This window comes from Leptinotarsa decemlineata, unplaced genomic scaffold, assembly GCF_025532065.1.
Source record: "Leptinotarsa decemlineata unplaced genomic scaffold, Ldec_3_MD MMD2_P_RNA_scaffold_2, whole genome shotgun sequence".
Lineage (NCBI taxonomy): Eukaryota > Metazoa > Arthropoda > Insecta > Coleoptera > Chrysomelidae > Leptinotarsa > Leptinotarsa decemlineata.
The window spans coordinates 10,221,162-10,244,366 of NW_027412529.1; the positions used below are offsets into that span (position 1 = coordinate 10,221,162).

Sequence of the window (23,205 nt, forward strand, 5' to 3'; positions counted from 1 at the left end):
TATATCTTTTTTGTTTTACCCCTTCACTACTTACCTTTACATGTTCCTACAGAAAAAAAAAACCATTTAGGTATAAATTTTTTGGTACTGAACAGTTACAAATTTATATGTCGAGAGTAAAATTACAAATCTCTTTATGCTTCATTTATTCCTAAAAAAAAATCATAAATACACTGCAGGAAAAGCTAGAGGTTTTGAATAATAGAGAAATACCATTGCAAAAAGAGTACATTCCGGTTTTTGTTGGAAAACGTGAAGTAATAATTTTAATTTTGTTACAGATGTTTCTTTACTGACGCAATTGGAGTATATGCTGAAGTGCAAGTACCAAGTTTTTGTCTATATTTATTTCATGTATCTGGTGGACTTTTTACTGGCAGCAGCTTGTGCTTGTAAACGGTTCATTTCAAATCAAGCAGTAGCGTATTCGTTTTGGTTTTGAGAGCAATATTAATATTAGGTTGTTTCAAAAGTTTTGTCCGTTTTTACGAGTTTATTCTAAACTGTAAGATCTCAGTGACTACTTATTCAAAATGTGTTCGAAATAAGCGGCCATTGAATCAGTGCACTTTTGTCAACGTAACACAAATCGATCAATTCTGTCAGTATAGAAATTGTGTGCTTGGCATCCACTGAAGGCCGTTTTTGCCTAGTCCTGTTTGGCGAAGGTTCTACCAGTGAGAAAATTATCGAAATGCTTGAAAAGATGGTAGTAGGTTGGCAAAAGGTCTGAGAATATGGTATGTTAGGCAAAACTTCGACGCTCAATTCGTTCAATTTTCGGACGGTGATTTGTGAAACGTGCGGACGGACGTGTTGCGGAGCAGGATCGGGCGTCTTCCGTTGACCAGTGCAGACTGCCACAACTTTCGATACATTTTGTCGATTTCCTCACAAAAGGCCTCTTCTATGATGGTTTGGCTTGGTTGCAGGAAGTTAAGTGAATCTCACCAGCCGTTGACTACCATTCAATAACCACGGTCTTTTTTTGGTTGGTTTTCACCTTTGGGAAGTGACTCATTGGTGTCCAACCATTGTCCTGTTGTCGTAGACGATCCACTTTTCATCACACGTGATGATTCATTCCAAAAATGGATTGTTATGGTTGCACAAAAGCAAAGAACAGACCTCGAAACATAACAATTTCTATAAATTGATGGATGTAGCTCATACTACTTGGTAGGAAATCATAATGATGAAAAGGGAATTGAAACTTCCTATGTTTTTTACTATTTTTATTTGAAACTAACGTTACTGCAGTTTCATCCTATGACTGAGCAAACTGGCCATCGGATGCCTGCTTCTACGTAGCCCCGCTGGATACAGGAATAACAGAATCACTGTGGTTCTGTTATTCCCTAACTGAATGGCATCCCAACGATGGCTTTATCCTAAGGTGTATGTATCCGTGCCAAGAGTATGAATGACACTGAGCCTATTAGCTGTCTCTACGGAACCTTCGAGATACCGGGCGCCCTCTCGCCGTCACGGTAATTCGGGGCTCTGTCGTGATTGACCTTCTTTCTCTAGCTACTCGTAGGACTTTTATGGACAGAGTAAACTTAAAAATTCTTTCTGACGCTGAGTTTATAGAGGAGATGGTTGTCGACCTTACGACCCCAACTGACCTCCCTATAAACTCAGTTCAGGAGCGAGTCTACAGAGGAGATGAATGTCGAGTTTACAACTCCAACTGACCTCCCTGTAAATTTAGTTTAGGAGCAAGAGCTTCTCAACTCCTGATCCAATAACTGAACCTAAAAAAAGGTTTGGTGGTGCATCCAGGAAACGACCGAGTCGTCTCCTCAAGAGACGCCTTGCACCAAATTCTTGAGCAGGTGTAGCTGACGTGCAAAAACCCTCATATGGGAGGTTGTTGCGGATATCAAGGTGGGAATCTTGCACTGTGGGAATCTTGCACTTTGAGTATCCAACTACTTCATTAACAATGAAACAGCAGAGCATATACGGCAGAGCCGTACTCTTACCATCTGACCTGAAAGACCACTCACCATACAAACTTCATTGAGAAGCTGGTTTTATTTGGTCGAGTGTGAATAGGTGTCAGCCACAATTTACCCTTGCGGGTTGAGGAGGAGGGTCGAATAGACTCACTCACTTTGGACCTAACCTAACCTAACCTATAAGGACATTTCCAAACGTATACATTAAACTAACAATGATTGATTACATTAGCCCTTATATAACACCACTGTAGGTAATAATAGAGGTACTTAGCTAGATTGAGTACCTTAATTTTGTTTACTAGTGACAATGTAGATATGCTAATTTGAAAACGGTGAGTAAACTGAATCGATTTGATCATTCAACAGGTTACACCTGCAATGTTTATGCTTGTGAATTTCCAAGGATTCCAAATGATGAGTTTGCAACCCTTTCTTGCATAGTGCAAAATTTTCGTATCATTTAGATTTAGAAACTTGTGGTTGCATGCCAAGGAATGATTTGACGTTTTCAAACCATTCCAAAGAAAGGAAGAAAGCAATCAATTTCAAAAAAATTACTGTAAACAAAGATGTGTAGATTATGCAAAGAAGTAACTTTCAGTCACAAACTTGAAAAAAAAGCCCACTTGAATCAGCTACTTTCATATGAACATATACTTCAATATGAACAATGAATTATACAAAAAAACAATATTCTCTATCCAGTTTGTATTCACAGGATTGCTACACAATATAGTAAATGAAAGAGGTAAAATTTCACTTACATGGAAGATTGGACATCCGATGTTTCAGAATAGACACTTGCCTTATTGCCTGTTCAGCAACAATCTGGATAACATTATAAAATGAAGCACTCAATCACTACATAGTATAAAACAAAGTCGCATAATATACTAGAAATATACTAAGAGGTTTCCAATGTGATGTCATAAATAAACATATTTTTTGGGCTTACATTGCATTGCTGACTGAACCATACGAGATATATCACACCAAGTACCACAGTAAGTCTATCTTAGGGATAACCCACAATAACCATTTTCTATCCTTTTACTTTCTTACGAATGCATGTAATTTAAATATTTTCGAAGATATTACAGATTTAAAATGCAGGAACAAAGCGGTTGCGGCGGTATTGACTGAGGGGCCGGCTGCGCGTACTTATAAATAGCGGGTCGAAGATTCAAACATTTTATTGTATAAAGATGGAGAAGTCCTTTCACCCACACACACCTTTTCAAAAATGAATTGGGATTCCAAACATCTGTCTTATGCTGCAATTAAATTATTTAATAAATTACCAAAGGTAAGGAAATTTCTAATAAATAGGAACCATATTCATTAGAGAAATATTTCAGCTGAGAAACATATCTTCGTTGTGACACTATCCCACTTGTATTTCTGTGAAATAAAGATTATTATAGAACTGAGAGATTATATTCTATACAACTCCCATTACAAAAACAATATCTGTTAACGGCACCAAGAAATAAGAGCGCCCTAACCGTGGTTCTTTACAAAGCCAAACTTAACAAAACCAGTAGAATGAAACACATTTGTTACGAATAAATAATGAAGGAGTTTCTAATACTTTCGGAAATCATACATTCTTGGATACAAAGATATATATATATATATATATATATATATATATATATATATATATATATATAGAAATTTAACAATAATAAACTTGAAAGTAGAATGCTACAGAAAAATGGGAAAATATGATGGTTCTAATAATTTGAAAATAATTGTTAAAACAATGGTAATGATCTGAAAAATGAAGAAAAAAAAAATTAAATGAAAACTTCTATCCAAATGAAGATGAGAATATAGAATAGGGAACTTGCACATTTTTTACATCGTAAATGTGTTCTGCTATGATAACTATTAACTACTGCAAAATATGAGTAGCGAAATATCAATAGTCAGTTTATAAAGTATATAAAAATGTCTTTCGTTGAAAAAACAATTCAAACAAGCGTTTAAAGGCGCAAACTGTCATGACGTCATACTGTATCAATCCGGGCGCAGGCTGTGACTGCCGTTTAAATCTACTTTTTTAAGCAGTTGCAGCAAAACGCTTTTGTGTAAAATGTGATGAGTTCCTGTTTTTTAATAGATTGGTATTATTAAGTTGTATAGTTTCGTGATTTGTGTTTAACCTTGATTCAGTTTTGTTTGTGTGTTGTTGAATGTATAAATCTAACAAGGACTTCAAATTTCAAAGGTAATGGAACACAAACAATAATACATTGTTCACAAATACTTCCATTGAATCATCCAATAAAATATTTATTTATTTATTTATAAACGGATTTCACCTTTTTTTACATATGAAAATACAGATATATACTTAAACTAAATGTATACTAAAAATGAACAATTTAGCAGTACTACAGTAATAGATGGACACCTATACTACAAATCTTTTTAAGTTGGTTTTGAATGTATTTAATGTTTTTAAAATCTAAACCTCTATTGCAATATTCATTTCCTAATCTTACAAAACGTGACAAAGCACTATGATAACCATAATTTGTGCGATGGTAGGGAACTTGGAATAATTCAGAATAATATAAAATAAATATATTATATAAGAGGAGCTGCCGAACAAAATGGTTAAATGCATGCAAAACGAATAAAAATGATAACAGTATGTGAAGACCATTTTAATGTATTTACATATTATTATCTATCTGATTTGTGAAATAATTGCGTTCAGGCTAGGGATATTGGAAAATTAGAAACTTAATTAAATATTATAATTAATTAATTGTAAAGCTAATCAAAACTAACCAAACCGACACAATTTAACCCAAATTATTCATACAAATTTCATAGATTCATACAAAAGTTTTATACTTTTGAGGTATATGCTTTATATTGTATCTATAAAATATATTATTTACTTTTACCCCTCTTTACATAAGTATACGAGTAATAATTTTTTATTACAGATGTATATAGAATTTATACATAGTGATTAAACTTACAACAAATAATAACTGTACTTACTTGTCTATTTTAACTCTGTGTACTTCACCAAGAGAAAAATGTTCATCTTCTTTAATGAATTTCGCTATCATAAACATATCAACAACTGGCAGATTATCGGATTGACCTTTTGTAAATCCGTCGTCGGTGATGTTTGGTTGAATTTACATACTTAATAGTAAATAACAATGTGTAAAATTAACCAAATATAGTAAAAACCACAGACTTGGACAAAAATATTACAATAAATAACAGAAACTTCGAACGAGCAAACGCAAACAGTTCAACATAAATGGAATGGCGAAATACAGTATGACGTCACATCCAATGGCTGGACGTTTTTGGCCACGTGACGAAACTTAAGTTTTTAGTAAACTTTAATTACCTCTAGAACGAATAGCATTGAAAAATAAATTGATAGATGTAGCCGTTACTACGTGGTAGGAAATCATAATAATAGGATAGCTCAAGCGGGGATTTACTAAATCGCGACAGATTAATATACAAGGGGATACCTTGTACCCGGTTAAGTACCTCCACCAAATATGAGCCCCATATATAAAGCCGCCTGTGAGGGATAAAGGATCAGATTAGTAAAAAAAAATTGATCATCAGAAATTCTCGAGTGCGTCAGATTAAGGTAGGGTGAGTTAATTACCTGCTAAAAAGTGTATATTCCAGTAATCTGACAATTTGAGAGTGGCGTAAAGAAAGGGGAGGGTAGCAAAGTTGTAAAAAAATAACGTCAATTCGACATTTTCGAGCGTAGCTAATTTTTTTTATTTTGAAGGAAATAATTCAAGGATAACGAAAAATATATAATCTGACGATTTCCGCAAACAAAAATTCGTCGATAAAGTTTAATGCGTGCAGCTGTGTGATACCTATATTTCCCTCTCCGAGTTTCTATTCCTCTACTCTTTATTCACTTTTTCTCTATCTATTACGCTCCCACTCCGTCCCCACTCTGAATTCTGTTGCCATCACAGCTGATCACAGAGACTCGTTCGTGATGAAGATTAATGAAACAATTAATTGATGGATGTAGCCGTTACTTCGTGGTAGGAAATCATAATGAAGAAAAAAGAAATTGAACCTTCTATGTTTTCTACCGCTTTCATTTGTAACTAACGTTACTGCATTTTCAAACTTATACAGTCCTTATAGGACGAAACTGCAGTAACGTTAGTTACAAATAAAAGTGGTAAAAAACATAGAAAGTTTCATTTCTCTTTTCTTCATTAATTTATCAATTGATTATAAAAAATTAAATTTTTTTGAGCACTTTTTAAAAATTATTTTCTTATAAATACAAGTATTCTACTTAAAAAACATATACTTATTTATTTGCATGCTATTTCCTGAGCTTTTCAATTAATTAAGTTCAATGAATTGAAAAAAAAAATATTGTTTTTGTCAGATTGAGCGAATCCCTCTAGATAATCGTCAGATTATGAGACGGCACGTCTAAAACATAAAAATGAACCATATATATCTTAATCTGACGCGCTTGAGTATTTCAAAATGGCGAATTTTTTTGCACATTATAATAATGGCCGCGAGTTTGCGTTAGATCGAAATCGTCAGATTATTGAATGAGAGCTTTTTTTTGTTGCACTTAACACCCCCTTAGAAAATCTGACGCGCTCGATTAAATTTTTTTGCTTTTCACTTTTAACCCTTACGTACATGCAAACGATCAGATTAACATACCAACATTATTAAAAATACGTAGAACATTGATGCTATCAATATCTGACGCGCTCGAGTATGTCCATGCAACAGTATTTTTTTTACATATTCAAACATCTATAGCCGCTTACCCCACCGATGAAAAGGTATATATTATATAACATTTTTTCTTCTTATCATCTAAGCTTTGCAACCTAATATGTCTCTATGACGCTCGAGTAAATCCCCATTTTGCATCGTGGGATCCCCTGCTATAATGAAGAAAAGAAACTTTCTGTTTTTTAACACTTTTATTTGTAACTAACGTTACTGTAGTTTCGTCCTATACGGATATTTTCAAACTTATACAATAAACTCTTTCGTTGTATAAGTTTCAAGATGTCCGTATAGGACGAAACTGCAGTATCATTAGTTACAAATAAAAGTGGTAAAAAACATAGAAAGTTTATTTTCTCTTTTCTTCATTAAAAAATAGTTTGTTTGGTAATAAAGGCTGTATTAAAATATCTTTTGATTCTCAATGTTATTTTCGTGGTTGAATTTTTATACAAGTTCCCTATTAGCAGACTTGATACAAAATGGGATGGACTAGAAGGAAAAGCAAGTTGTGGAGAGAAAGAATAAAGTTGAATAACTACCTCCACTTAAGGTAGGAAAGATTTGAGATGAATTAATAAGAACACAAATCAGCAAACAGATCAATTTTTGTTTATTACAGAGACATAGGGTTAAAATTATTTGAATATTTCTCATCACTCAAACACAATCATCATAAAAAATTTGTTCTAGCTGGTTGCTGTTCCATGGGTGCATATCCAACACGAGAATAAATTTCCTGTTTACTTTTTGGACCTGGTTGCCAAGTTGGTGGATCATTGAAAGTTTTTTGCTGTTTTTCTTTGGACTGTTGTCGTATTTCTTCATATTCATTTATGTCGTCTAGCTTCAGTTCGATGCTGGTTGGGGGTCTTCTTAGCATTTTTTAATTCTCTAAATCCAAGGTAAGAGAATTAAATTACAATTAATTTTGTTGCAATTTGAGAAATAATGAAATCTGCCATGTTTGATTTCGTTCAAAAGATAGTATATACAGTAGAACTCCAATTATGTCTCACTATTAGGAAAAAAAGAATCCTTCAGATTATTCAGAAAAAATCACCTAGCAATGCATATTCAAAGGCCTTATGGGAGTAGAGTATTTCCTGACAGTTTCCTAAATGTTTTTTATTTTGTACATATTTGAGTATGAACTATTTCCACTACATTGTGGTGCTACTTTCAATGTTCACAGTAATAAAATGATGTTAAATAATTTTTAGGTGTTTTTTCTTTAAAATAAGCCTTTCATCAACATTTGATTATCAGGATTAAGGTTAGTTCAAACTGATATGGATAATTGGAGTTTTACTGTAATAAAAAAAATGAAAACACAAAAAAATGTAACTTATTACATACATACAGAAAAAATTAATTACTAATTACATGTCGAGAGAGGATATGGCTGAAAAAAACAGTGTTTCATTGGATAATTTTTTCAATAACTTCATTTTACTTTCAGTATTAGTTTTCAAATATAACAGAAGTCAGAATAAATAATAGTATTGATAAGCAATTTCCTGAAACTAAAAACTGTATTATTACAGAATAAGAAAACAAATCCATCACATCTATCTATATTCATATTCGACTGAGCAGTATATAAAAAAAAATCTAAAACAATATTCAATGAGGCCTTATAAAATATGACATGACACAGTAGGTCTGTTATTTATAGAATTGTCAATGTAATTGATAAATCAGTAAAAATGAGATACAAAAGTCAGGGAATAAAAACAAGAACCTACAGTTTCCAACAATTTAAAAAAGATCAATAAAAAAATCCTCAAAGGCATTCTCTATTAAAATGTTTTTAGAGGATTTAGAGAGCACAGATATGAAAGAAGCTTGTTATACATTTTCACTCCATTATATATAAGATCTTTTATCGAGGTTGATGAAGGTAACGGGAACCTGATTGCATTATTATTATTATTACAAGTATTGTGGTGCCAATTTGAGCTACAATCAAATACATAACTATTTTTGTGAATCAAACTGGAAGTGTCCAATATATATCCGTGTTTTATGATTTTGAAAATTATTTTTTGAACTTGAAATTACAGAATTATCAAGAATAATTGAATAATATTTTGAAAAACGTATTGTTTAGTTTCTTCATTTAATATATGGAAAAAAATAAATTTGTTTTTCTTTCATTGCAATAAAAAGTAAGAAACCTTTCTAAAATAATTATTTCTCTAAAAAGAATGGTTTCATTCAACAATGTGGTTTTCAAAATATTTAAATTTGTAATTTTGACAGATATTATTGATGAGAAACCACAATATGATAAAATAAAGAACAAATAATAAGTGGGTCCAAACCAGATTATTCTCACACACCAAGACCAGGGAAAAATATCATGAAGTTATTCAGGCATGAGTTCCTGATATTCATGAGACAGGAAAACAACTCATTCCCAGCAGATAATTGATTGAATTGTATGTACCAAGATGCATATTTCTTAGTTATGAGGTCAAGTTATTTTACTGCAGTGAACTTACCTATAATAAATTCACAAAAGAAGGTTTCTTATGGAAGTATCACAATGACAAATAAAAAATATATTATTTTTTTAAAGCTTACTTCCATCCTACATTCTAGGTTAGAAAACTTCTATTTGCCAAATCGAAGTACATTAAAGCACGTACGGAAATAAACACCAGTGTTGCCAACACAACATAGTTGTTTTGCGCGAGGTATATGTCAAAGATGTGCAAAATCTGATCGAAAAGCGCGAAATACAAATTCATAAAAAAATGTATATGGTGTGTAAGCTCCAACGGTCGGTGTTTTAGCATATAGATCGACTGGTAATGTAATTGGTAAACAGAATGTATAAAAGCAGAAAAGTTGGTTCGGTCAATCTTTTTGAACCGTCCGTTTTATCGTTATTTAATTTAAAACTGAATAGTTATGGTTCTGAGGCACTCTGATGTGAAACGGATCTATGGAGATATTGCAACAACACTGAGCGATAACAACCTGTGAGATGTAACCACAAACCCATACTTATATGCACAGAACATAAATAAATAGAAGAGATGGTTCTGGTCAATTTGTTTTGTGTGTTTGCACAAAAAGTGCATTTCGTCACATTTTAAATTTCTGTACCTGTTGTACACTTTTGTTGACTAAGAATTAAGAATTAGTATAATGAATAATGATGCATTTTGAAGCATCGGAAATTTGAACATTCAAGTTTTTAGATAAAACATTTAACGAGAATTTTTGGATTTCACAGTAATGATATTTTTAATGAACGTAAGATGTTGAATAACTTTTTTCGAGATCAATTGCCCTAACACCAAACTGATATTTTTGCACTCGACGTGCGTTTCGCCAACAAAGTTAGCATCCTCAGGAGAAGAAAATTGATACCTAGTCTAGTCTGGTTAATCCTTATATACTAAATTTGTTACCTGAGGTTGTATACCTGAAGTCCAATATGGAATTTCTCGTTAATTAACTACCTGCAAGTTCTTAGTAATTATTCTCTTCCTAAGAGAAGATTAAAAAGCGGGCTAAACGTGATGGGTCCCTTATCGCCATTCATGCTGTTCTTACATTTTGCTATTTCTAGACTCTTACATGCATCGAGTAGCCTGGTGTCATGCACATGCTTGATCAGTTTCAGATTGTTTTCACCAATTTTGTGGTCCTTATCTAAAGCATGTTGGGCGACACTGGATTTTTCTATCCTTCCGTATTTCATGTGTGCACAATACTCCTTGAAGCGGGTTTTAATCGCTCGTCGGCTCTGGCCAGACTAGACATCAATTTTTCTTCTCCTGAGGATGCTAACTTTGTTGGCGAAACGCGCGTCGAGCGCAAAAATATCAGTTTGGTGTTAGGGCAATTGATCTCGAAAAAAGTTATTCAACTTTCAAACCAAAGGTTCCAATCTAATCGTTATTAACGTAAGTTGTGCTGTGGGGATGGCGCAGGTGCTTATTTCTTTTATATCATAAGGAAATATTGAATATTACTTATGATAACCGTTTGATACATCATGCAGGAGACCTCAATAGCTACTGAGGTCACCGAACTTGAATTTCATTAAATTATTACTCGTGGCTTCATCTCAAATCTTTTGTTTATATAACTCTGGTAGTGAGTCAGAAGTTGAGAAACTTGTGCGAGCTAATGACTAACGAGGTCTTATCTTTTAACGTGTGATTCCTAACTGTTCAAACTAATGAAAATATACATTTTTAAATAATTTTGTTCTAAAACTTTTTATTCAAACGAAAAGTTGAATGAGATATTAGGAACAATGGCAGTTTTCATGTGCTATAGTACTCCTAGTCCTCTTTCCAGATTTTGCATCAGATATTCAACATTTTAAAGTTGAATGATTACATGCACCTAACCGCACCTTTTTCCATACAAATGCATATGTTTTCTGAAAAATTCCAATTATCACAAAAAATTTCGCCAACATCTTCATGAAATTAATGACTTAAGTGTCCACCAAGATCTATCTTCAAAACTAGTGAGTTTTGAATTATTGCTCAAATTTTTAAATAAAATATCACAAGGAAATTTGAGATTTTGAGCCATACTTTGATTTTTATTTATTGTTTAGACTCTATGAATAAATCTTCAAATTGGGTAAAACCGATTCTATCAATAATAATGAATGTCTTTATTATTAAAAAAAAACAAGATTGAGGAAATATATTCACAGAATATTTTTTTAAATAAAGGGCGAAGTTCAGTTCCTGAGTAAATTCAACAACTGAACTGTTCTTCCACTTAACCCTGAAAAAAAATGAACATGACAAAAGAAAAACAACTTTTTGTGTTTTTTTATTTGTATAATTAACATACACAGTGCAAAATGAAAAAAATCGCTGATGGTTTCAACTTTTGACACATGTATGGTAAATACCTAATAAAATTGTTCTGTACAACAAACATATCATTGCATTTGATTATTGGGATGATTCAATAACGAAACAAAAAGCTTGGTTACCAGACAGTTTGCTAAGTACCTACTTAATATCAATTCATTTCGGCAAACTTTTCTCAATATTTCTTTCAATCTTACAAAATAATGCACTAATATGAGGTTTGTTTCCTTTGATTATATACACAACATTAAGACCAGGTAATTCTCATATGTACAAAATAGTTATTACCCTAAAATCAAAAATTATGTTTACAGTTGAACTCACATTATAGTAAGGGTTTATATTAGGTTTTCAGTTTTGTAATAATTAACTAAATTCTTTGCTCACCTTCAAACTCGACCAACAGAAATATATTCAAAATTATCTCGCAAGAACTGATCTCTATCAAACTTTTAAAAGACCAATTAATTTTTTTTTCAAGTATTTCTTATTCGCAGAACAAACTCATTCATTTGAACATGAAACAACCTGAGTTCACATATCAACCCAACTGGAAATATTCAACTTATTACCAACTTCATCGTTACGTTCGATCAGAGAAGTTGATAACCAAAGAGATGGTCGATAAATTTTTGTGTAGTCATATCAGGGAATCAGTTCTTTGGCTATATTACCGACATGATGGTACGCCATCAAAATCAAGTAAGAAAGTTTGAGAACAGGTAACGTAGAAAGAAATGGATTAGAATAAAAATACCCATTTAGTGGCCTGTACGATTCTTAGACCTCACACTGCTGAATTTCTGTCTATGGAGATGTGTTAGAGCGCTCTATGTTTACTGAGAGCAACCAACGAAACTAAACAACAGATAATTATAGAAATGGTTTCTTCTACTACAAGATCAACTTTGATCAAAGTTCAAAGAGAAATTATAGATAAACATAGTTATTGTGCATTACTTAAAATAGAACATTGTTTGAACATCTATGAATAGAAGCTTTTAAAAATTGTTTGATGTTTTTGCCAGTACTGAATAAAAAAAAAAAAGAAATAATTTTTGCATAGCTCAAAATGATGAATGGAACATCTGTTGTGATTTTATGATTTCTTAAATTATTTGTGTCCATTTTGTTATCTGTTTTTCCAACCCTGAATAAAAAAATCATTGTTCGACGATTTTTTCGTACAGTCCAAACCCCATTGTGTGGACTATTCTTATATGGTCTTATTACTACTTACAGTGTTTTATTTGAAAAATGAGAAAAGTAAAAGTGATCCTACAACTTCCAAATCACCCAGTATGAATCCCAATAACTCTATACTTTTGTAAATAACTCTCATCAAGGAAACCAAATCGTGTTAAAATATATAGGGTGTTCCATTAAAAAAACACGACTTAGTATATTGAACACTCAATCATTGGTAAGAAACCAGATTAGGACATGAACCATAAGAAGCACACAGACTCTCCTGCCTTGCAAAGGAGGGTGCTGCAAGCAGCTTCATTGCAAGCAGCTTCAAGGCGGTCATTCACCCTTCGAAGCTTGAAACCAAACAGTTGCTGGACTACAGTGGAGATGAACTACGATGTCTAACAGGCCTTCTCACATATCACTGTTATCTGAATCATCATATGCAGAGACTCGGACTGTTGAAAGACAGTGTGAGTTACCTCTGTTTGGAAAGTGATGAAACAGCAGAGCATATACTTTGTACCTGCCCCACTGCGGAACGAATCAGGTTTTCAGAGTCGCACTTTTACCAACTGACCTGAAAGATTACTCATCATATGAACTGATCGGCTTCGTTAAGAAGCTGGGTTTATTTGGCCGAGTGTGAATAAGTGTGAGCCACAATAAACCCTTGCGGTTTTTGGTGGAGGGTCTAATAGATCCACTCACTTTTGACATAACCTAACCTTCCTCCTTTCCAAGAGAAAACCAGAAACACAGAAACGGGACGAAGTAGTATATACTGAGAGAACAATGATAACACTGCACCCGTTACCACATCGACTTTGATCATGCCCACCGCAGTCGTAGACGAAACGTCAGAACTAAAACCAGCATACGACAGCCAACAAACCCGGAAAATAGCTTTGACGCAATTCATTTATTTATAAAAACCCGACAATAGGTTCGACATTGTAATGACATCGCTTTCACTTCTTCCCCAAAAAAGAACACAATTTTGTTCTCATTTCTCATTAATATATTTCTGTTGGTGATTTTGAATTCCGACCACTGGATTGAAAGATAAGTTTCTGGCGTCATTTTCCTTAAAACAGCTGTCTTTAGGAACATAAAAATGCAGTCAAAAAATATACACTTAGATATGAATATAACAACACTTCTGTAGTGATACACAAATGAATTTGTTCAGAAAAATATTCAAACAATTTTAATTAATCATAACTATGATGAACGCTCCTATTAGAATACATATTAAAAAATTATTTTTCAAACTAAGTTTTCGTAAAGTAACAAAAATTATCATAGAGCCTAATGAAAAATTATAATATACATTCATAATTCCTCTGCAACTAAAGGCAACAGAATATTTTCAAGAATAATTATTTATAAAATAATCATCTATGATACATTGAAGCGTTTTTACAGATGCATAAAGATGTTCTAAACATTGATTTTAACAGACTCGATTCAAAGATAGCAGTTCATTTTTGTGGATGAATACTAGAAAATTACTATAGTGTTTTATAAATGCATTATTTGAACATCTTGGGAATGAATTACTTCTTCAAATTGAAATTTGAACCGCTTCTTTGAATCAGTTTTTTCAGTAATGAAATTTCACACGATGTAGATCCGATACAAAAAATGGTATAATCTATGTTTAATTTTTTTATAAAAGTTTTGCACAAATCAAGAAAAAATTACTTATTATTTCTATACAACAATACACAAAGTCAGTCTAGATATGTACACATTAGTTTGTCCACTGAATTATATATTAATTAGTAGTCTTGTTTACTTCAATTTGCAACTCACTTAACAAAAAAATATACAATAGTAATGTCCATTTATACATCGTTGCGCTTATAAAAAACTCACTTCTGTTTCCATAACACAATGTTTTGCAATGACGAAACACTCCAAATTGCACAAATTTATTTTCGATCGCACACCAAAGTAATTCAAAAATTCCAAATACCTAACTAAAAATGTACACGAAATTTTTCCCTTCGCAGACTAATGGCTAAAAATAACAGAAAGTATGAAAATGTTCTTTCATAAATTTAACAAATGACAATTATTTGGATATAAACAAGTCTGAATCGTCATGTTCAACATACAACTTATATCAATATTTGAATCTAAATTTATGTTCCATGAATAATTGAAAAATATTAGTCAGACAATAGATTGAAAAAGAAACAGGTGACCAATTAGAATTAATTTCAACTTGTGACAACTGTCCTTGACAGTTGACAAATAAATTGAAACCGCCATTTAAAATATCCAAATAACTAATTTAATTACTGTTAAAAGATCGTCATTGCAAGTAATTAAACGAGACAACAAGTTCGAACAAAAACAGCTACAGAAGGTTCGAAAACTTAACAAAATCACATTACAACACTGCTCTTATCACATCTGTATGTGTTTCATTTCAGTTTCAATATAAACGAAGTTGAATTGAAGAATTGAATTGAACATTTTTTTCATGTTACTGGGTACTTGGATCAAACTGTCAGAAAAGGTACACATGTATTTGAAATAATTTGAAAAACAATCTGCAATATGTACGAGACATACCTGGTACTTTTCTTCTGACATCTGTCGAGAAATTTTGAAATTTGATTTATGAATTTTCAAATTTTTTGTAGATCTAAGAGTTCAAAATTTTTGGGAGAACTGTACAATTTCTTTCTTGAAACGTTGAAATGAGTAAACTTTCATGGCTGGAAAAGTCCACCACAGTACTAGACGAAACGCCAGCCTTAAAAACCTGCAGACCAGGCCAAAAAACCCGGAAAATAACTTTGACTCATTCAGTTGAAATCTTAAGAACTGATATTCTTTCATATTAATTAGTTATTTTTGTTACTGCTAAACCTACTGTGTATGCAGTAAATCATCAAATTAAACTGGAAAGTTTTGTTTTTGCAATAAATTGATGAATGTAGCCGTTACTACGTGGTAGGAGATTATCATGAGAAATGAAAATTTCTATGTACTTTACATAGAAAACAGAAATTTTAAATTTTTTTCGCGAGGGGGATAGATCAATAATGGAACAACACATTTAACATGTTCAACATTTAAGAGTATACAAAATAGTAGTCAAATTAGGTTGGAACCAACAACAAACTAATGGTCTTTTAATGATAAACACTTTGCATATGATGTTCTGAATATTTATAATAGTTTGGGTAGAACTTATCTTAGAGGTGAGCATTCATAACGACAGGGAATTTATATAAGTAATAACACTGCTAATTAGCAATAACACCACTCAAGATTTATTATTTGGAAAAGGAATCTCACCTGAAGACTACAATCGCCTCAAATAATCAATTGGTATTACAAAATCATGGTATCAGAAGATCAGACACCATAAATCAGTATCGAATAAGCTTGGGACCATAGTTCGAATCATAACATCGTATGACGATTTTAAATGTGTTATAGTCAAATTTAACTGTTGTAATCTCAGAGGATCTGACTCCAGTCCATTAACACTTATTACTGTCACAACTATTTTCACATTGTTTCCATTGCCTCAAGCTAAATCTGAAGGAGGAACAAGGACAAAAAGAAAAAAGCTGTCATCTCTATACATTACTGGCACACCTATGATAAAACTGTAGAACAAGTGGGGAAAAGCAAAGAGAAAATAAAACTAGAGCTGAAGAAGAGATGAAAAATGATAATTGAGAGAAACAAATATAAAAAGCAAAGATTATGTCGGACCTAAAAGAACATAATGTCCCTGGATAACGGTATGGGAAAAGAAAAGAACAAGAAATTGATTTTTCATTTTCAGAATCTTCGGTTGAAGTAGAATATGAAGATAGTGTTTGTGACCATACTGAATTTAACGAAAGGAACTGTGTCATGTGTGAATTCGAAATTATGATTTCAACGTTTGCTTCACAGAGAATGTGCTCATGCTCTATATATTGGAGATAAGAATGAAGCTAAGATGAAATCTTACGTTTGTGATGTAATTTTTGTGTTTGAATATGTAATAAAGTTCCACTGAATGTTTTAACATTTTGATAATCTTGTTTATTTTCATTTTACCTACTGTTTAGTCATAATCGCCATCTCACTCGTATATTAATGTCATCTTATCCACATAGGATGAAAGAGGAACGTAGAAAATTTTCTAGTGCACAATTCAAACTTAGTACCAAAAAAAATGTAAAAAAGCTTAAAGCTGGTCATCTTATCTGATCTTTCCCAAATTATTTATAATGATTCATTGATACGCAAGTTACACTATTTTCAGATATTGAATAATTTTTGACAGTCTGGCAACAGTACACTCTTAAATCACACCCATGTACAGGATTTTACACTTGGAGCAAAAAAGCATTGCACATGCGTCATAAATAAAACACCACACACTTTTATTCAACATTTTTTCCACATACGAACATAAAACAGTTAACATTTGTCTTCAGTCAGCGAGGGCTCTTGATTGGATGATAGCTAGCACACGGTACATATCAAAGAGATAATATTGTAATTCAAGTGTGAGTCAAAGTCCAAAATCGGCAATTGATATCGTTAGACATTTCAATCTTCTAAATTTCTGAAACTTTATATACCACAAATAGTTGTCACAACAGGCATTTATTATTTAATAGTAAGTAAACGTTACTTCATGATTATATAAATGACATTGGTAGTATCAGCTTCAAGGGCAGTTTCATCAGACATGCTGATGACATTGTGCTTATTTGGAATGAACCTAAAGATTCTCTGAATCAAAGTTGTACATTGGTTACAGTTAGAAAAGATGCGCACAACTCCTATAGGCAATGTATATATCAAACCAATTCATTATGTTGAATTTTCAGAGGTATCTGTAGATAACTTGATATCCCAAATGAACTCATTCATTACAATTTCAGAAATAAAAATGTTTTGAAACAAGAACAGTTATTAAGTCTCTATAATTCCCGAGTTGATTCTTGGAAAAGCCATGGAATGTGTTTTTGGGGGGCGTCTACTTGAGAACCTAATGTATTTATTGCGCAAAAACATATAACATGGATTACTGAACGAAAGTAATTTTTTGTAGAAAAATCAGAGTGTTTGTTAACATTTTTTGAGATTATTCACCTTCCCTAATCTAAAAAAAAACTTTTTTATTCTGATTGATACGGCCGCTACTTGATGAAGATCCATATTAATTTCATAAACTACACCTTACGATTTGATCTTCACATACTTCATATTTAAAAAATATATCTCGACATTTTTCGCAATCACAGTAGACTTTTCATAGTAAACAACACACTGAAAGTTAATTCTATGATATACTCTAATTTTTATATACCCCACTTAATCATAAGTGAAAGATACCTACTCAGGTCCTTCTTTGATTATAATTACCTAGAGCTAGAGCACATTATATCGATTCTACATCAATAAACAATGTCCGTTTCTAATTTTTATATCTTGCTTCTTCAAAAATGAAGCCACTTTTTCTGTTGTTTGTCCAAAATATGTTAAACCTTTATAATTTTGATTATCTAATTTATCAGTAGGAATAACCTTCCGAACTACTTTTGAGTTAACTTTTTTACAAGTATTTTGTCTATTAATTTGGCTTTAAATCCGTTGTTCACTGCAATTTGCTTAATGACATTGAGTTCTTTATTAAAATTATCTATTGAGAATTACATATAGAACAAGTAATACATTGCGAAAGTTAGTTAAAAATAATACAGACAAAACATCCAAATTCGAGAAATCAGGTGTATATAAATTAAATTTTCTGATTGATTCGGCCGTTACTTGATGAAGATCCATAGTAATTTCACAAACTACACCTAAACGATTTGATCTCCACAAACTTTATTGAAAAAATATATCACAACATGTTTTGCTAAACATTAGCTTTTTCAAGTGATTAATACTCTCAAAAGTCGAAACTTGTGCGAGTTAAGGACTAACGAGGTCTTACCTTTTAACGTGTGATTCCTAACACGGGTTAGACGATAAGAAGTGAAAATCGATCGTCCAGCCTTGCGGTTCGAACCACCAGTTCACACAGCAAAGCACCGACGTCAACCCACTAGGCTACCGTCCCACCACCACCGTCATGCTCTAGGCTAGGTAATCATAATTTGAGGAGGTACCTTAGGTAGGTATATAAAAGTTGAATAGATGCTCTAGATAATTATGATCGAAGAAGTACCTGAGTAGGTATCTTTTACTTATGATTACATGGGATATATACAAATTAGAGTATACAATAGAATTAACTTTCAGTATGTCATTCACTATGAAAGAGCCACTGACACAGCGAAACATGTCATGATATATTTTTGAAAAATAAAGTTTGTGAAGATCAAATCGCAAGGTGTAGTTTACGAAATTTTGAAAAAGTCAAAATTAGTAATGGAATTTTTTGCACTGTGTAAAAGCAACAAGTTTTTCTCGGAGAAAAATGTTCTCATTCTGAACTTGTCGTATTTAATAATTTTGTCTATTGAAAAAAGAGCAAAGAATTTTAAAGGATACTTATCTTGACGTTTCGGAAACCTAAATCCAGCGTCATCTTCATTCATATGAGATGGATCATACTTGGCTTCCCATTTTGAAGAAAGATGCAGAAAATGGCGAAGTGACAACCTTGTACCACATCAAATGTTTAGTTAGATAGGTGAATTTTAGGACTATGAAACGTCAAGAAAAGTACCCTATACAATTACCCTATTTCTCAACAGTTTTCCTAAAAAAAAATTGATTGAACACTTTTTAACTCATCAAGGGAAACTAGAAGTATGTACTTTTTACACCTGAATACAGTTTATGCAGGACAATTTCTGAAAATAGACCCAAATAGACATGGATTTACTATAAATAAGGAAATTCATTCTTACCATTCACGAAATGGTACCAATTTTTTATATTCCTATTACTAGCAACGTCATTTCATTTACTTTGTCAACTTATTCCACATAAACATATGTGTGAAGATTCATTGACCAAATTGAAGTTTGTATGAACTAATAACCAACAACTATCACATATTAAAAGATTAGTTCTTCAATTCAACTTTCGTGATACACCAAAACTCCTTTACAAAAAAAAAGAATTAAAAAACCTCACTAGTTACAGAACGTTCGTGATCACGTTAAGCTGATGGTTCATCTCACTTTTTGAGACGGGGGACGGGCGGGTCCTTTGGTGCGCTGCCCCTCCTAGGCGGGCCGACCTGCCCCCCCGTCTGGCTGCTGGGAGGTGCCATTGCCACTCCGGAGGCGCTTCCAGAACAAACAAAAATCACACATAGGTTTCGTTGTGACATCATCGGATGGACGTGATTATTTTTAGGGTGATTGTGTGTTTTTTTGGTGAGGCGTGACGTTGGTGATTGATGAAATGATGATAAAAGAAAAAGAAACAGAATGCGTTAGTGAAATATGCCAATTGTCAAACTAAAGATGGTAATTTGGTAAAAGAACATAATAGAGTATGTCTTTTGGTTTGAACCATTGTTGAAACACAATCTGTAAAATTATAGAAGATATTAGACAAGCTGAGTAGTCATAGAAAAGTTGCTGCACTAACAGATTGTTCTAAATGAAGAAAGTAATTCAAAATTATTCAGCAATTTCTATTTCACATCTGACAACTGAAAAAAAATTAAAAGTTCAAGGCAGAGACTCTACAAAAAAGGAAAATTGAAATGTATTATTTGAATATGGGAATAGATTTGATAAATAAAATTTCGACAATTCCTTTTTTCAATATCGTTCTTTACATTCATTTATTTTTCTAAATTTTTTATTGCACGGGATCACCCCTTTTTATAATTGTACTTTGTATCAAATATAATAGATATTCATATACAATTTCACTATATTCTTGTAAGCGAATTCAATATTCGATAATTGCTGATAATGTTTTTTCTGTTCTTTAGAGGAAACTGTTCTTGCAACTCAACTTAAAACATTCACATCTTCCAGTGTTTTAATGCAAAAGAATCTAGTAAATACCTGTCTGAAAATAATCATTTCACTGGCTAATACCATGACGAAAATTGGGTCATATCCGGCAAATACTTCTGCAAATTTCATCGCAAAGAAAATTTTTGAGGATGCTTTTTGTTCGTTCAGCAACTAATCTAGCTGAAATCAATCGAGTTATTGCATGTAGATTGGTTCCAGAATGTCTGATCCATCGATGTTCTATGGCTAATATGAAACCATTGTATAACTGGATTCTTTCAACTATAATGCACAAATTATCTGTGTAGGAAATTGACTGATTTCTCTTAGAGGTGTGATTAGTGGGGTGCATTTGACATTCCAAAACCAAAATTCAGGTGACCGTTTGAATTATTTCAGCAAGATCCTGCTGCTGGATATAATCCAGCAGCAGGATCGTACCGTTTCGGTATTAGCCAGGTACGCAGTTGCGAAATCCTGAGAGAGATGGATGTTATAAGTTTTCATTTGAAATATTTTTTTCTCAGCGCATATATTTCTTCTTGACACAGTCAACAGACTGATTTGATTTTTGTTAGACTCAGCCTGCTTTTTCACACTTGCATAAATTTTCAAAATACTTCCATTATTTTACAGACTATGTAGGGTAGAAAATCTACAATGGTAAACACAGATTGTGATTATCTTGTATTGATTTCATTTTATACTTTAAATTTCATAACAAGCTATCACAAAATATGAAAACCATACCAATAGGTGAAAAAGATATTACTTCAACGTTTATCAACAAATAAAAAAATAGTTTCATTAAAATATCAACAAAACTTGATAGGATGTCATAAAAATCAATATTACTCATTATAAATTATAGAGTTCGCTTTCTCCTGTTAGATTATCATTGTCTTTAAACAGAAAAATCAAGTAAATTAATGGATGTAGCCCTCATTATGTGATAGAAGATCATTATGTAAAATGAGAAAAAAACTTTCGTTTTTTTACAACCTCTATTTGTATTTAATGTTACTACAGTTTCGTCTTATAAGGACATTTTCAAACAATTACAATAAACTGAAAACAAATCATAATGTTAGCTCTCATATATCTACTGTAGGCAATGATAGAGGTCCTTAAGTTAATAAAGTACCTGAAATTTATTTACCTGTGACAACATACATACGGTGATTTGAAACATGGCGAGAGTATCCACATTGTCACAGGTAAAAAAAATCTGGTACTCAATTAAGTTAAGGACCTCTATTACTACCTACAGTTTATTGTAATTGTTTGAAAATGTCCTTATAGGCCGAAAATGCAGTAACATTAGTTACAAATAAAATTGGCAAAAAAAACATAGAAAGTTTTATTTATCATTTTTCATAAAAAAGCTAGTGTTGCTAAAAATTAAACTTAAAACATCAGACTTCAATATTAGACAAGATACATCCCTTATCTAATATACCTCTGTTTTTGTAAAGTCAAAAGTTATATTTTATTTAAATCTAGTATATAGTTAAAAATGGTATGTCAATTTAATGAAAATTGATGAAATATCCTGTTTTTTTGGTCAAAAAGAAAACAGTGTTCATTTGAGAAATGTTAATATCAAATGTTTTGGAAAGAAATATTACCTACTAGAAAACTATGTATTGAGATCTTGATAACAAATTTTTCTGGAAGAAAAGCCATAAAAAAGAAATTTCCTTCAAAATGGCACACCACAAGTGACGAAATGTCCTTTGGAATACGCTAAATATTACCTTATTAGAAACAAAAATCAGTGGTTTTATTTTCAAATGAACAGTCTATATATGATTTTTGACGTGTGGAACAATATAATCATTTCCATATATCCAAAGATTTGCCAAAGATTGGCAAATTGTTATCAAATTGAATGATGGAACCCAAAAAAAAATTGGAAATTTCACATACAAACATATCGACAATATATAAAGATGTCTCAAATTTGCAACTCACTTTGCCTGTTTTGAGGTGCTCAAATCCGAAGTGGAAGCATTTGGAGCTCCCTGGCTTGCCCTAAGTCTCATCGAAACTCTCCGTTCGTGACTATCATACATCCTAGGAGAATCTAGAATAACAATTAATATGTATGAGATAAATATACGAAAAATGTTGTGGAGGGTAAAGACTTTGCTGGATAATCGCCTACAAAGAATGAGCCTTTTTCCTGAGAATAGTACAGCAAACGTGTCACGAGAGGCAGCACTAGTAGTAGGGACAAACAAACTATTCACATGTAAAACAGTGTTATTTACGTAATATTAATTTATTATTTAAAAATATAAATCTGATATAAAAAATTATTTTGTGCTAGTATAATGCCAACAAAGCATTGCCGTTTTGTGAATTGTACGTGGGATAATCGATATCCGGAAGAAAACGTGTTTTTATACCATTTATAAAACCTCATAATAATGA

At 32.2% G+C, this 23,205-nt stretch overlaps 1 protein-coding gene across 2 annotated transcripts in view; it reads right to left on the reverse strand.

The window, feature by feature from the left end:
• Positions 1–7,345: 7,345 nt before the first annotated feature.
• The window catches only part of dco (discs overgrown casein kinase 1), a 57,588-nt gene continuing 41,728 nt past the window's right edge, over positions 7,346–23,205 (reverse strand). The window contains exons 7-8 of one of the 2 annotated variants that reach the window (XM_074183211.1): positions 22,744–22,855; positions 7,346–7,649 (exon numbers count right to left, since the gene is read on the reverse strand). In XM_074183211.1, the coding sequence (XP_074039312.1) occupies positions 7,586–7,649; positions 22,744–22,855 (176 nt within the window). In that variant the 3' untranslated portion in view covers positions 7,346–7,585. Of the gene's footprint in view, positions 7,650–9,262; positions 20,083–22,743; positions 22,856–23,205 lie in introns of those variants that run through there. The other variant, XM_074183206.1, reaches the window with a different exon arrangement.